The sequence below is a fragment of the Osmerus mordax genome, chromosome 15, assembly GCF_038355195.1.
Source record: "Osmerus mordax isolate fOsmMor3 chromosome 15, fOsmMor3.pri, whole genome shotgun sequence".
NCBI classification, from domain to species: Eukaryota; Metazoa; Chordata; class Actinopteri; order Osmeriformes; family Osmeridae; genus Osmerus; species Osmerus mordax.
The window spans coordinates 13,050,040-13,066,304 of NC_090064.1; the positions used below are offsets into that span (position 1 = coordinate 13,050,040).

Consider the following 16,265-nt stretch of genomic DNA (forward strand, 5'->3'; position numbering starts at 1 on the left):
TTTCATAAACTCACATTAGCCACCCCAGTCTGCATTTTCACCAGTGCATTAAGCAATATTTATAAACACACAAATTCTTACCACAAAAAAATAAAACATTCTAAAAGAAAGAAAAATTACAATTCTGCATACAGTTTTATTGTGAAATGAAGCCTGGTGTATGAAGAATTAAACTTAATTTACAGTAAATTACAGTTAACAGGAAGCAAAAAGTAAAAAACAGGCACATTGAGGGCAGTGAGGAAGGAGAAACCATAAACAGATGTGTTATATTCCAAAAACATCTTTGTCAACTCATTAACTTCCATGCACACAGTAGGACAGGGCCATGTCCTGTTATGGACACACACCCTGGAGCTTTTGCAAGGAAGTGACTAAGGAGACAAAAGAAAACACATTTTGTAATGGAATATGTCCCAGTTTGATAGTATCCCCTTCCCCTATCATGTGTCCAAAGTCATCCAAGATGTCAAGAGTAATAGAGGAGTGTAGCAGTGCACTTCAGACAGTGGACAAGAACCTCAAAGCCTGTGAGCAGAAAAAGGAGCCAGGACTCTTTGGCGCCCTCTCTGCCCCTCAGGCCACCAGAAGAACTACAGGCAGACACCCAGAATGTGCAGTTTAACCAGTGCAAAAATAAAAACACACGGAAGTAAAAGATCAAAATTTAAGAAAAAATGTGATCATGGCTTTATAGACCACCACTCCCCCAACCCACAGAATCTATTATGCCCTGAAGACTAGAATGAAGATAGTCCCAACATCAAACCATCACTCGAGTCACCAAAACCCTCAAGTGTAACGTTTCCTTTAAGCCCACCACTTCAGAACCACACCAATCATCTCTGAACCCACTCCTCCATTGGTCTTCAGTCATTCCACAGCCCTGCTCAGATACAGCTCGGACAGGGGAATCATTCACACTAAAGGAGACCATTTTGGTGATGGCGTTGTTGTCATTTGAAACTGTTAGTTGTTTGTGTACAAAAGGCCATCCTTTGCAAAGGTTGGCACTAGAGTCCTCTGAAGGGAGGTCAGCTTAATTGTCGCTATTGTTGAGTTGTTTGTTTTGTCCCCAGAAGATAAGTGGCGAAGGGTACTGGCGCAGTACAGCGTTGCCAAGGCAGCACCACATACCAGGTGGAGGCGTGGCTTGGCAAGGACGAAGCTATCACTCGTCTGAGCCGGCAGAGCGTTTCTGGTTCCTTTTGCGAGGAGATCGTCTGGGGGAGGCTTTGTCTGGGGGAGGAGAGAAGGGTGGTTATTGTCAGGAACGCTGGGATCCTATAGACCACCACCGCACTTGGATTACTACAGAATATACATAGAATCTGTTACATTACTGACTAAAGACTGAATAACTAACAGAGCTACGACAGCACCAGTGACAGAAGAGAAGATCTCACCTCTACGACTCTGCACTGGAGAGGCAAGGACACAGGAGACAGCAAAAGAGAGAAGGAGAAAGAAAAGAATGAGTGAGTCCCCCATGCATAAAGAGAGAGCAGGTTTGTAGAAACCCAAGCCAGGTAACAGCACAGTCAGACCCAGGTGAGCCATCACCCCCCAGACAGGACCCCTGCCAGGGACCACAGTAGGCACAGAACAGGGTTACTAATAAAAGCTTACAGGTTTGACAGGAGAACACTCTGGAACAGAGTATAGATGGAGGTAAGCAGGCAGTAGGTCACCCATGCGAGTAGAGACAGATCAGACCAGACCGAGGCAGGGCAGTTTTGCACGGTGTGCACACACACACTTACTGATCTGGTTGAGGGTCTCCTGAGGGATCCAGCTCATGTCCACGTCATTGTGACTAGATGTTCCCATCTCCACCTTGGCAGTAGGACGTCTCCTCTGTGTAAAAACAGACACACACACACAGGAAGTGACCAAACAGTGCAGGAAGTAATCCGATTCATTTTATGACCTACGGTAAGACGTCCTCAATTTATCACTGGGCACTTCACTTCCTACTTCACCCTCCTCCCTTTCTCAATCTTTACTTCCTGTTTCTGTGATACTGACACAACCAATCTAGCCTCAACAAAACATCACGTTTAGGATGTCAGTTTGATCACGAGACTTTGAATGCTTTTGTGCAGGCAGGCATTGTTTTAAAATGGCATTAAAAGCTGTTGTGTGAACCAACTCATCTCCCTGAGGTTCTGACAAGCTGCCTTCTCTGACCCTGTCTATCTTGTAGTTCCTCCAAAAAATGCTGGTACCCTCTCTGATCCTTCTCTTGATGTCACTGTCCTCAGCCTGCAACAACAAAACAGCAGCACTCACACAATGCTATCAAGGCTTCACTATCTGTTTGTCCGACCTTCCTGGACTGATTTGGGACGGAGCTCCTCCCTCATGGAACAGACATCCTATCCAAAGAACTGTTTGCCGTCTCTCTCCATGTGACTTGGTGAGATTCTAGATAGTCATGCGAGTTGAAGTATTTTACCTTTCTGGACTCTAGCAGCTGGTGAAGGCCTACAACTACCAGCAGCCCCAGGCCAGACAGGAAAACATACATGAAGATCCTGAGGAGGAGAAGATAGGTGTGTTAAACAACCTATATCGCCCCCAGGTGGCAGGGCTGAAGAATAGCTTTTTCTGAGCAGAGCAGTGTAGTAGGGACTCAGTCAGATGACTTACGTCTCTCCGTCCAAACCGTCCTCCTTCTCAGTGATGGTCACAGTCTGGTTAAACACTGCATCCTGGAACACGTTACCCTGTGGTGGGAGGGGAAGAGATGTGAGTCAAGCTACTCTGAATCAGAGGACCACGCAAGAACACAAAACCTTAGCCAGAGCTCTTAGACCTCAGCCAAATAATACTTGAAATGTGTTGAACTTGGCCTGTGTCTCTCTCTCTCACAGTGAAATTGAGTAGGTAACTCACGTTGCTGTCTTTGTAGTTGAGGTTGATGACCAGTCCGAAAGGTCTTCCTCCCATTTGCTCAGCAGGGATGAAGGAGTACTCAAAGGTGGCCTGGCGGCCTGGAGGAACCACGATGCCCAGCTAAAACACAACATGACACACATTACTACCAACAATACTATATTATATAATATTATAAACAACAGTGTTCTGGAATCCCTGTCACCTACCTGCAGAGCGGTGAAGTTCTGGATGTAGAACTGGAAGTCTTGTGGGTAACGGAAGGAGGCGTCCAGAGACTCCACCATAAAGTTGTCAGTGCTGCCCTTGTTGCTAAATCCCATCAGGAACTTGACAATTTCGTTTGCAGGGAAGTCTGAGCAATGTAGGAAGGAGAGATGAGAGAGAGAGATGGACTGTTTTAGTAAGAGAAATGTCTATGTTAGGCTCTTTTCTCAATAGATGGCAAAGTGAAGATAGATAGGAAAGGAATCTAGAGCAGTGCTTTGAGTTGGGATTTGAACCCATGTAGTAGACACAGGTTTGTAGTGTGTTAAAATTTCTTACCATCTCCCTTGACGAATAGGATGGTGGTGTCAGCATTAGGAGAGGCCTTCACCTCTCCAGTCAGTGCCTCCTCCTCCTCTTCCTCTTTTTCTTCTGTCTAGATATAAACGCAGACACAATATCAGAATCAAGCATACATCCAGAGGCATGTTGTCTTTGTGATACTGGCCTCATGCAAAACCGACGAAGGCTACATTCATGGTTATTAATACCCCTCTTTTTACCAGTTCTGTGTTTTCATCATCTTCAACCTCAGCCTCATCATCTTCATCCTCAGCTGTCACGTCATCCACACTGTCTTCCTCAACTTCCGCCGCTTCCTCGTCTTCGGTCGCATCCTGGGCTACAGCCATCGGCCCTGTAGGAAACAGACGAAAACCTTCAACACTTACAACTAGCTACTAGGCTAAATAGCGCCACTAATGATGCAGTAAAAATACTATTAAAAAGATAGCTGGCTGTTTATCTACCGAGGTGGGGTAACGAGCAGTATAGCCATACTTAATGGCGTAAGGAATGCCATCTGAATCTAGCTAATCACACTGTCCAGAAACGTAATATAATTAGGCTAGCTAGCACTAGCTGGATGACATCCCTGGCTTTGCCAAAAAAATAGAGGTTGTATGAGGCCACTCATGTCATGGATGTTAGCAAGCAGTTACTGACGTGCCCAGCAATACACAATCAACTATTAGCTAATAGCTAGCCATGCTCTAAGTGTTATCTGGGCTTGGGAAACATTTAGTAATTCGATTATCAGATGTAGTGCAATTGGTAATCATATTTTGTTACCCGTGGGTTAAGTTTGACACTGATTTCATACAAGCAAACTGGAATGGCAGCCGACAAAGCTAACGTTAGCCTGTTAACTAGCAACACGTTGTAACACGCTAGCTAGCTTATTTTAAGGACACGTCAGTCTAGTATGAGACCGATCGAATAGCAAACTGAGAACCAAATCATTTAGCTGACACAATGCAACATTTGAAATGTGGGACTTGATTTCGATAGCGAGGTTCAAGTACTTTGTCATCGAGGGAGTTCAATATCGCAGCTGTCAAAAGTACAGAGACAGTCATGTTGCTGCACATGTCAAAGGCGAACAAGCCTGGATGGCCTTCTCAATGAATTTTGCTCACTACTAGCTTTGTGTATGCGAGCGGCATTATTCCTGACTGGCATCACGGTCGTGCTAATAGCTAGCTAGCTTGTAGAGCAACTTATGTATATTTCAATATAGCTCACCATCAATACTAATTGAATGCACCCACCTTTCATAAAGATCGTAGCCGGGAAAGCTAGTAATACTAGCAGCAGTAGTTTGGGTAGTAGTTTCATCATTTTGAAGCAGATTCCGTTTGCTCTCCGTCTCTGTATCAACTACTAAGCATTCGTCGTGCTTCCCTAGCCAAGCCTTGACGTTCTGTAGTATCAATGCGCATGCGCATTATAGCAAAGGATCAGTTTTATATAGATCTTACAATTTAAAAAAAACTAAATACGAAACTAAAAAGTCAAATAGAAGAAAATTCAGGCTGCTCAAATTTTAAAGGTTAAATATTGTTCCGAAAAAACTGATTGCAACATCCGGGACAGAATCCAACTGCTTGCCTCAGACAGGGCACAACACCTATCCTCATTTCTTTGACCCCAGGCAGTGATTGTATGACTGATCTGCATGAATGCATGTATGACTGGCTGCAGCTACACCTGGATGAGAGGGGCCTGAGGAGAGAGGTCTGCAGTTAGACCCTTCTTGGAGAAGTGAATTGCATTCAGGCTCGATTGCCTACCTATCCTTGGTATCCCGGATGTTGCAATATTAATTTTTGGGGGTCGAATTTTTTCGGCTAGAATTTTTAGGTTCGAATCTTTTTGGTTCGAATTTTTGGGATCTGAATTTCACCATTCTAATTTTAGCAGCCTGAATTTAGTTCTTTTTGAATTTCTGAATCTTGAATTTTTGGAATGTCATTTTTAGAATCTGAATTTTACAGTTCGAATTTGAGCAATCAGAATTTCCAAACCTTTAATTTTTGGATCGGATTGTTTTTTAAACATAAATATAATAAATTAATATTTCAATTTAAAGAGGTTAATTCAAAACCAACAAATGTGGTGTTTAAATTTCTATGAGTATTCAATGCCTTTTAAAATTCAAAACATGTCACTGATTTGCATTATTATGTCTTGCCACGAAATGCACCCCCTGATAACTCTGACTAGGAAAGTGCCACATGCACGAAACCTAGTCTGGTCACTCAGACTTGTACCCTTAATATACAGTAAGAAATCTTCTGATGCTGGGATATACAGAACAGAAATTAGATGGCGGGTGCATTTCAGGGCAGGGCTGTATTGTGTCTTGCCACGAAATGCAAACATCCAGAATTTTTACATCTTAAAAAGTAAACCAACGACACACAAATGTTGACAAAGAAAGTTTATTTTCCACACGTGAAACACTGCAATTAATGACAATTTGTTTAATGTTACTAAACGAGAAAAAATATCTGAACATAAAGTGATTTATAAACAGTATTATTGGGCTACTTCTTGGGATACTGTCCCCTTGATCATGATTGTAAATAAAACTACTAAACTAAGTAATGGATTTCCAGTTTAACCTTTGTACCCACAAATGTTTTCTTTAATTGTTGACCACAGAGAGTGAAACTAGACAGTCAAATACGACAATTTGTGATTCAACCATCAATGTAAAGTAATATGCTTTCTGGCAACAAAAGGTGAAGGTAAAATACGTAGTTTTGATACTTAATTTGAATAATATGTCTGTATCATTAATGTTCAATGTTGTTTTGTAAGGTTACTTTGTGTCAAGATAAACGTGTAGAAGTGTATTAATACAAACAAAGAGCAATATCGTATTTTTGTCCTTATCTACGTCTGTGTCAGTCTGCATGTTGTGTGACCTGTCTGTCTGCTAGTCAGGATTGGATTGGACAGTAAGAAATAGTCTTTTGCTTCTCCTCCTTTCACAAGCAGAGAGGTTAGTGTTGATGTCTAGATGAACAGATAGCTGAATATTAGGAATAAAAGAGGAGAAAAGAGAAGACAGATGGCAAGAAGAAGAGAGAAGACAGAGGTAGAGGAAGCCCCCCGGACTAAGACAGGTCCAGTCCCGGGTCTAGTCCCAGGTCCAGTCCCGGGTGTAGTCCCAGGTCCTGTCCCGAGTCTAGTCCCAGGTCCAGTCCCGGATCTAGTCCCAGGTCCAGTCCCGGGTCTAGTCCCAGATACAGTCCCGGGTCTAGTCCCAGGTCCAGTCCCGGGTCTAGTCCCAGTTCCAGTCCCGAGTCTAGTCCCAGATCCAGTCCCGAGTCTAGTCCCGAGTCTAGTCCCGGATCTAGTTGAATCCCTCCACGTAGTTGGCCGGCAGCATGCCAGACTTCCCCGTTCTCTGCACCGTCCCGTACATCCAACCCTCGTCGATTGACTGGGCGTTGACGATGATGTCACCGTCACGGAACGACACCTCGTCATGGTCCTGGGCAGCGTAATCATACAGCGCCCGGTACACCCTCTACACGGACACCATGGCAACCACACGGAACACAATGTCAGTCCAAGATTTTAAATGATATTGTCAGTTATGAATCAATAAGATGAAGTTGAGGAGGAGGGAGTGTCATTTGAACATACCATGGTGGTGGATTGTGGGGGGGACTGGATGGACCTCACTGAGGACATGCTGGTCTGGTGCATGTAACCATACCCCTGCTGCTGCTGTGGAACACTCTGATGGTATGCCCCAGGAAGAACAGGAGCTGAAAGGTGGTGATACACACACATTTGTACATTGATCACTGTCCAAAATGTAGCATACATGGAGGATTGTGATGCCAGGCAGGGTTTGGTGCTCAGTGCTTAGCCACTCAGAAGATTTAGCTTTCTCTCGCTTGTCCAGACTGTCTGTGAGAGGTGAAGTTAAGATGCTATCAGTCACATGAGTGGGGAAAAGTTGAGAAATACATCCTGTTTCCTGTGTGTTAGAAAGAGAACTGTGAGAGTCAAGATTTAAAACCACAATGTGTCTCTTTAACAACACCCCCTTCCACAACACACAGACACCCTGGCAGACCTGGGGTGGAAGTGCCGCTGCAGACAGACAGGCTGTGGTCCCAGGGCTCAGAGGCCAGAGAACTCAGAGAGGCAGGCTGGGACTGGAGGGACTGCTGGGAAACCTGCCTGCTCAGACGACTGGCCCGCTCTAACACACCGCCACCACCAGGGGGCAGCAGACACACACGACCCGAGAGAGGCAGAGCAGGAAGGACGGAGATGAACAGAGAGAGGCAAGATTAGAGGAAGAGGTGAAAAGGGGAATGCAAGGGGGAGAAGGGAAGGAGGTAAACAGTCAGGAAAAGACAGGGATTAGAAGAATGTACATGACTAATGGTTGGCATGAGAGACAGAGAATGAACAAACTGTAAATGAAAAGCGGATAAATGGGGTGGGGAATGGGGAGTAGATATGAGAAGAGAAGGAAAGGAGAGAGGAGTGGAGCGGAAAGGGGAGACAAGGAGAGGAGTGGAGAGAGGATGTTGTATGGAGAGAAATACCAGACATTCTCCTCAGGCTTTTAGACTGGATGTTATCTTCCACAGGGTCAAAGTCAAAGATGGAACCAGGGTCAGTCCTCCACACCTTCATGTCTTTGACCCCAGAGAGAGAAGTTATACAGGGTCAAAGGTCATTCACACAGAAGAGACAGGAAGGAAGAACAAATACAAACACGAACACCAACAGAGGCATGATTGGTCTTTTTGGCGCAAAAGCCTCTTTGTGACTCGATAAACAGGAAGTCCACACTGGTACTCAAAAGGCAAAACACATAATGAGAATCGTGAGTCTACATCTTGTGTTGACCTGCACTAAACCTCATTGGACCTCTGATTGCAACGAGCCTATGATGACCTCTTGAACTTACCTACAATGATGCCAGGTCGCCTGTCCATCTCCACCACCTGGGGGTGGACCCCCTTGTACCCCGCCTCCGTCATCATGTGATTGGACCGTTGCAACCTATCCATGCCCACGTCCTCCATCACTGGTGTGTAGCCACGCCCCCTCTCACGCTCAAAGTCCTCATGGTACTTGGCCTGGGGCAGGACAGGACACACACACACACACACACACACACAAGTCAATACTGATCAACTCCAGTAACAACTAGAGGGAAAACAGAGCAAGGATTAGACAGATAACAGTGATCCTAGAACATGCAACGCACACATTGTTGCAGTTAGAGTCAAATACTAACACACATACTGTCTACATCATCCTGTAACACACACACACCCCTTGCCCACACACACAACCATTTTTAAGGGTGCATTTGGTCAACGAGCAAATAAAACTCCACACAGCAACAAGTGAAAAAAGTCCTTTATTAGTTACAACACACTCACACACACACACATAATTATGTGTTAATACCAGTGCAGCATCCCACCACCCTCTGTGCTCCTCAGTCATGTTAGCTCCGCCCACAGTCAGAAACGCTGCCATGGTAACTGCATCGCTACCATGGAGATGCTGTTCTGGGACTTCCTGACACGCCTTAATTCAGGTGTGTCCAGCTCCATACAGCTCCTCCCTCGCATCTCCTGCAACCCACGCTGGTACTTCACCTGGAATGACACACCACACACGCACACGCACACACACACAAACAAACATTTCTATTGAGGCAGGTACTGAATGATAATATGTGTCATATGAATGATATATTGATGGCATGTGTCTTTATATATACTGTATGTATGATTATATATAGATTTATATTCATACATACAAAATATTTGTCTCTAAATGTACACATGCATGTTTAGTGGTGTTGACTTGCCGAGCTGATGTTGTCCTGGTTCTGCCTGACTCTCTCCAGCTCTGGAGTCACACCCATACTGGTTGCCTGGCCAACAGGCTTTTTATACTTCACCTGGAGGGAGGGATGGATGGATATGAAGGAAGGGATGGACAAACATAGTAATGAAAGAAAGTAGCGAATCAAGACTTCTAGTCTTTCCTGCTAAAGTTGTTCAGACAGTCATGAAGCCCCCCTTCTCCACCCAGACACACTACTAGTGTGCTCATTAGTGATTGGCAGCTAAGATGCAACGGTAGCATGGTCTGGTCACCATGGCGCCAGGGATCCTGAGCTGGTTGGTTGGTTCCCCCTGACCCTCCTGTTTGCCTGGCCTATCAATAGAGGATTGTTATGTGGCTCACTAATGACCTGGTGTTCACACACACACACTTTTGTGTGTTTGGGGAGGGAGAGAGATGGTTTTGGTGTGATGTCATGGTCATGTTCAGTAGAGTGTGTATTTGTAGTTTGCTCTGCCTTCATGGTAATGTGAAACACAGTTCATTGCCACATTCAACCATTAATTCAATAATTTGTTCAGTCATTCATCCAAACAAATCTTGACAGAGTGTGTGTGGTAGCATGTCGGTGTGGTTGTGTAAGTGTGAATCTGTTTGATTGTGTGTGTCCTTGGTTGTATGTGCATGTGATTGTGTGCGTGTGGTTGTGTGTGTCTCACAGAGCTGATGTTCTCCTGGTTCCTGCGGACCCTCTCCATCTCGGGTGTATCCATGACAGCGGTTCCACTGCCCACCCCCTCCCTGTACTGGACCTGAGGGATCACACACACCACAGCAGGTGAGAGAACTGTCCCGGTTCCAGGTGAGCTGGAGGGTGAGAGGAAAGGTGAGGATGGTAGGTGATATCTGATGATACTTGGAGGTTATAATGATAATGATGAGGAGGAAGATGAAGACTCGAATGAGGGAGAGGAAGAGGCCCTCACGTTGCTGATCTTCTTGGTGTTCTCCCTGGCCAGGACAATCTCTGGGGTGTCGCTCACTGATGACATCAGACCTTTCATCACTTTGGAGTCCCAGGTATAATACATCTGCAGGAGGGAAGGAGAAAGGAGACAGGAGATAAAGAGACAGGAGACAGGAGGAAGACAGAGGGAGAGAGAGAGAGAGAGAGAGAGAGAGAGAGAGAGAGAGAGAGAGAGAGAGAGAGGGAGTCAGGGAGGAAGAGTGAGATAGTGTGTTAGTTTCAAAATCCCCAGTCTGAAATTAGTAGCTAAATCAGGATGTAAATATTGTGTGAGAGCTTGGTAGATAGTGTTACGTAATAAAAACATGCTGGTTTTGATCATGCTGAGTGGTGTGTCGTTACAAGTTTGGAGGCATGAAATCAGAATTTATGCTGTGAAATTAGAATGCCTGATGCATTTGGAATTCTGCCATGTAACTTGAAATGGCATTGAAAGTGCCTGTGCATAGTAAATGTGTGTGTGTGTTACCACTCACTGAGCTGATGTTCCTCTGGTTGGTCCTGGCTCGTTCCATCTCAGGGGTGTCGGACATCTGGGAGAAGGAGCCCTTCATCCTCTCTGCCTCATCCTTGTACTTCTTCTACAAGACAAACACACACGTATACTGTGAAACTCTCTTTGCACCCCCCTCTCTCCATCCCTCCATTTCTTTCTTCTTCTCCCCCTCTTTCCAGTACCTGACTGTATACATCCTTCAGGTAGGCAGCGTGGAGGAGCTCTGGAGTGTCTGTCACTGTTCCAAACGAGCTCTCTCTCAGCTTGGCAGACTGCTTATAGGATGCCTGCAAGACAAACACACACACACACACAGTCTTGTGAGGATTTGTATTTGTGATAGTGTGTTTGAGTGTGTGTGTGTGTGTGTTCCCACCTGGCTGGTGATCTCGGAGGCCCTCTTGGCTCTCTGTATCTCCAGGATCTCAGAGTTGAGCTCCATGCCTTTCCCCAGGATCTCCGTCTCCAGGTCCTTACGGTACTCCTTCTGTTAGAGACACACAAAACACACCCTTCTGTCTCACTGTTACAGGAGGATGGAATGAGTGTGTGTGTGTGTGTGTAAGAGATTGGGAGAGAGAACGAAGGAGAAGAAGAGACTATGACATCAGTACCTCGTTGAGTATCTGACTGGCGTTTTTGGCTCGTAGCAAATCAGGATACTCCTCCAGACCCAACCCTGACAAGCCCCGCCCCTTCACTTCCTGTTCCATGTCCTTCCTGTACTCCTTCTATTGGCCAAAGACAGCAGGGAGAGTGGGATTAGACATCCAGACCCTAGTCACCGTGAAGGGAAACTATTTTGAGTTTGAGTGTGTACATAATGATCCGTTTGTGAGTGTGTCAGTCCATAAGTGTGTGTGTCACCTCGCTGATCAGGGCTGTGGCGTGGCGCGCTGTCAGGTATCCAGGTGTTAGCTCCACCTCCAGCTGGGCCCTCCCCTTCACCTGCTCCTCATAGTCCTTCCTGTATTCCCTCTGAGAATCAAAGGCATTAAGAACACTGTCTGTGTCTGTGTGTGTGTGTGTGTGTGTGTGTATATGTAGGTGTATATGTATGTGTATATGTGTGTGTATGAGTGTGTGATCTCACCTCGCTCTGCATCTTCTGGGCCTCCTTGGAGACTTTGTAGGTCTGTGTGTCTCCAAACTCCATCTGAGAACGACCCTTGTTCTTCTCATACTCCTCCCGGTACTTCACCTACAACACACACACAAACACAAAAACAACAAAGCTACAGTAGACTGCTGGTGTGTGTGAACGTATGTGTATATGTGTGCATATGTGCGTTTATTTAGTGTGTGTGCATGAAGGTGTTGCTCTACCTGGCTGTGCAGTACGGCGTTCTCCCTGTGGTGGAGCTGTTCAGCAGTGTCCAGAGGTGCATGGTAATGTCCCTTAGCCTGCTCATACTTCTTCCTGTACTCCACCTGCAGCAGCAATCAACCAACCAATCAGTCAGTCAGTCAACCAGCTGATGGATCACTGTATGATGGCTTGAGCGTACGTTGCTCTGCAGCTTGCTGGCGTGGAGGGTATGCTCCAGGTGCAGCAGGTTGGGCAGGTCAGCTGATGGCTCGACCTTATGTCTCTGATTGTTCTTATACTTCACCTGGAGGCAACAACAACAACAACAGCAACATCAACACCATCAACAACAACATCAACAGAGAACTGATTCCTTGTGATTCAATTCAGATGACTTTATTGATCCCGGAGGAAATGCATAAACCTTGATCACGATCTTGGATCTGTTAAGTATTTTCTTCAAAAGACAGATCAGACTGGGACTGAATGTTTCTTCTCCTCTCCTTAATTTGCTCCAAAACCCTTAATTTGCCTTCCAAAGGTTTCCGTGGTAACGGCTGGCTGTGCGGCACCAGGAATTTGAGAGTGTGTTACAGAACAGTAAAACACACCGCCGGGAACCTGAATGGAATGTGTGTGTCTGTGTGTGTGTGTGTGTGTCTGTGTGTGTGTGTGGACCTGAGGCTGTTTATCCTGAGTGAGACGACATGTTCAAGGCTGCTTCCCACAAACAGTAGCCTTTGTGCACCGTGCTCCAGTGTGTTTGTGGAGAGTGTGCACGTGAGAGTGTGCACGTGAACGGAGATAGGGTGGAGGTGTGTGCGCGCCTTAGACAGGACAATGTGTGCCCTCATTCAGATCATGTTGTGAGCAGGATGTTGGAGACATGTGAAAACCCTCCCACACACCCCACCAAGAAAACTATCTCCATGGAGATCTAGAATTGGAGTCTTACATAATTAAATAGGATCCTTCAGAAGATCTGGAAGATCCGACAGGATTCCAGTTATAGCTCAGGACCATGTGGCAGAGGAAACTTTAACAAGTGTATTGGTCGGGGTGAAGTGTGTTTGTGTAAGTGTGTGTGTGTGATACCTGACTGGCCAGTGCAGAAGCTGCCTGTGTGTGTTTGAAGGACAGGCAGTCCCCAGGGTTATACTGAGGCTTCTGGCCCTTTAAGTCCTTGTCAAACTTCTCCTTGTACTTCACCTGGGAGGAGAGAGAGATGGAAGACAAGGGGAGAGGAGAGAGGGTAAAAGACCAGAGAAATGTTCAAATGGAGGATGTTAAGAACCCCCTCCATCTCGCCATCCAGCAACCATTACACAGCAGTTCGGGAGACGGGCGACTCAGCACTTCTGCGCTGTCCTTCAATTAACTCTGGTCAGAGGGCATGTTATCAAATCATTTCCTCTCCTCTTCTCCCCTCTCCTCCTCTCCCCGGCTGTGTGTGTGAGTGTGTTACCTGGCTGGCCAGTTTGGATGCCTCCTTGGCGTGTTCTATGTCAGAGCGACCCAGGCCAGACTGCTCGTTATACACCTCATGTTTAGATTTGCTTCTGTAGGCCACCTATTACACACACACACACAGGGAGAGAGCGAGAGTAGAAATTAGCAACGGTTACATTTAGTTGGGTCTAAGCCAGTCACTGCTCCAGTAAATGCTGACTGTTATGTAAATGACCTGTAAATGATGCAGGCTCAATGGGAGCTGGGACTGGAGGAAAGGTGCTGAATGATTCATGAGTATTAGCTGACCTCCCCTCCCCCCCACACACACACACACACACACATACGTCGCTGGCAAGTTTGGTGGCCTGTGTGGCATTGATGATGTCAGGTCTGTCTGCTAGGGCATTGTAGCTGTGAAGATCCTCCTTCCCCTTTCTGTAGTTAATCTGCAGGAGTCACATGGTCAATCACAAGGCAGGGGTCAGAGGTCACACACAGGGGTCTTAAATGAAAAATTATAGTGAAGTCAGCCACTCACACATGATGCTGCTTTAGTATGTATGGATCATTCAAACCAGGATGTATGTGCTGTGAGTGTGTCCTCATCTGTGTATCAATAACTTCAAGACAGAGTATCATGATGGCTTGTCTTTAAATAATAACAACTGAGGTGTGGCTGGTGGATTATGGGATTCTATCAGCTGCATCATGTGACCTACTTCTCCATGTTGATGAGGATGAGAACTGACATCCCTGAAATGAACAGCATGAATATGGGGCACACACACACACACATAGATACATCTACACTCACACACACCAACACACACACATACACACTCAAACACACACACACCTACAGACTAGCACACACATACACACGTGTGCACACACACAGACGCACGCAAACACACACTCACAGGGCTGTGCTCACCTCGCTCTGCTGCTTGTTGACCTCCATGGCGTGCTGGACCTCAGGCAGGGTCTTCATGCTGCTGTAGCTGGACCTGCCCTTGCCTGCATTATACTGCTCCTTATACAGCTTCTGATGAGAGTAGACGGGACAGGGGAGGTGGGGGGAGGTGAGGAGAGCGGAGGAGGTGTGGGTGGTGTGTATCAGGGACAGAGTGTGTGTGTTGGTGTGCTCGTGTGTGTGTCTGGGTCAATGTCTGTGCCTGCAGGCTACAGAACACACCCAGCTGTTCCCCAAGATCACGCCTGGATGGACACCATGATAGAGCCCTCCCCCATGCTGTCTATTAGCAATGGCATGTGTGTGTGTGTGCATGGAAGCGGAAGTAAGTGTGTGTCTGCCTATGCATACAATAAACTAGTTTGGGTGTGTTTTTGTGTAAGTGTGTGTGTGTGTGTGTGTGTGTGTGTATAAAATACACAGCTCCGTGATGGATCAGAGTTTCAGCAGTCCTGATTCAAAGCACAGAATCACAAGCTTCCCAAAGATCAGACACAAGATTTGAACCTGTGCCACTTCTAGACAGCCTTAGCTCAATCAACTAAAGCCTTGCTGCTCAGGTTCCAAGGGTAAGTATTAGGCAACACAATCCGGTAGCTGTGGAACCATCTGTGCTACACTCACGTCACTCTGGTGCTTGGCCACCTCCTTGGCAAAGACCGTCTCGATGGTCTGAGGCATGATGGAGTAGAGGCTGGAGACTGCCTCCTTCCTGCCCTCACGATAGCTTTTCTGGAAAAAAGATATGGATGATCCCTCACTCAGTCAACCAACCATCAGTCAGTCAGTCAATATGTTTAGTTTATGTTTTAAGTATGAAATTGATGCAGCTGACTACTGCATCGTAATATGAAAGACACACACACACACACACACACACACACACACACAGAGAGACACACACACACACACACAGAGACACAGCGTACCTGGCTGTAAAGCTGGGTGAGCTCCTTGGCATGTTGTGTTTCGCTGGTCTGGGGCAACTGGCAGTACAGTGAGTTCACCAGATCCTTCTTACTGGCCTCCTTGTACTTAGTCTGTTAACAACAACCACAGCGGCAACAATCAATTCAATGGGTGGATTATCTTTGAGAGTATGTACTGTATGTTGAAATGTCGTCATTGAATGAAACATGAATCTGTTGGACATGCAAGTGTATCACACAAGTGCACCACACACGCAAACACACACAGTCCCACCTCACTGTGTGTCTGAGCCATCTCTTTAGCAAACTGGGTATCCATGGTTTCAGGTAGGAGAGAGTACAGGTTGGAGGACAGCTCCTCTTTGTCTCTCTTGTACTTGGACTGGAACACACACACACACACACACAGGAACCCAACACACACACACACACACAGGAACCCAACACACACAATGAAGCTAGAAAAATATATACTGTACCAAGATACTGTAGGTATATATTTTTGTTTTTGAACACAAATGACAACATACTGTTGATAGGTATTTAAATGTATCAAATGCAGTATATGTCATAGATATTATATATAAATATATAGCATATAAACATACACCAATATATTAATATATTAATGTAGATGTATTTCCCAGAGCACACAAGCAGGAATCATCTATATTACATGGAAAGGCATATACTCCCCTCCACACACACATACACACACGCGCGCACACACACACACACACACACACACACACACACACACAACCACACAAACACATACACACGCACAC

General features: G+C 45.9%; 2 protein-coding genes across 4 annotated transcripts in view; both read right to left on the reverse strand.

Annotated features, from left to right (window-relative positions):
- Nucleotides 1-388: 388 nt before the first annotated feature.
- ssr1 (signal sequence receptor, alpha) lies at nt 389-4,871 on the reverse strand. 2 transcript variants are annotated; one of them, XM_067252139.1, is made up of 10 exons: nt 4,716-4,871; nt 3,669-3,802; nt 3,445-3,541; nt 3,108-3,253; nt 2,899-3,018; nt 2,653-2,729; nt 2,459-2,537; nt 1,764-1,857; nt 1,407-1,421; nt 1,027-1,239 (listed from the first exon to the last, which is right to left on the reverse strand). In XM_067252139.1, the coding sequence occupies exons 1-10, from the start codon at nt 4,783-4,785 to the stop codon at nt 1,172-1,174; spliced, it is 900 nt and encodes a 299-aa protein (XP_067108240.1). In that variant the 5' UTR covers nt 4,786-4,871; the 3' UTR covers nt 1,027-1,171. The 2 variants fall into 2 exon arrangements, with proteins under 2 accessions (XP_067108241.1, XP_067108240.1); XM_067252140.1 differs by lacking the exon at nt 1,407-1,421 and having other exon boundaries at nt 389-1,239.
- A 1,001-nt stretch (nt 4,872-5,872) lies between these two features.
- Nucleotides 5,873-16,265, reverse strand: part of LOC136957560 (LIM zinc-binding domain-containing Nebulette-like) — a 33,474-nt gene continuing 23,081 nt past the window's right edge. The window contains exons 5-8 of one of the 2 annotated variants that reach the window (XM_067251583.1): nt 8,393-8,564; nt 8,025-8,117; nt 7,105-7,229; nt 5,873-6,985 (exon numbers count right to left, since the gene is read on the reverse strand). In XM_067251583.1, coding sequence (XP_067107684.1) covers nt 6,809-6,985; nt 7,105-7,229; nt 8,025-8,117; nt 8,393-8,564 — 567 coding nt within the window. In that variant the 3' untranslated portion in view covers nt 5,873-6,808. The remainder of the gene's footprint in view (nt 6,986-7,104; nt 7,230-8,024; nt 8,118-8,392; nt 8,565-16,265) is intronic. The other variant, XM_067251582.1, reaches the window with a different exon arrangement.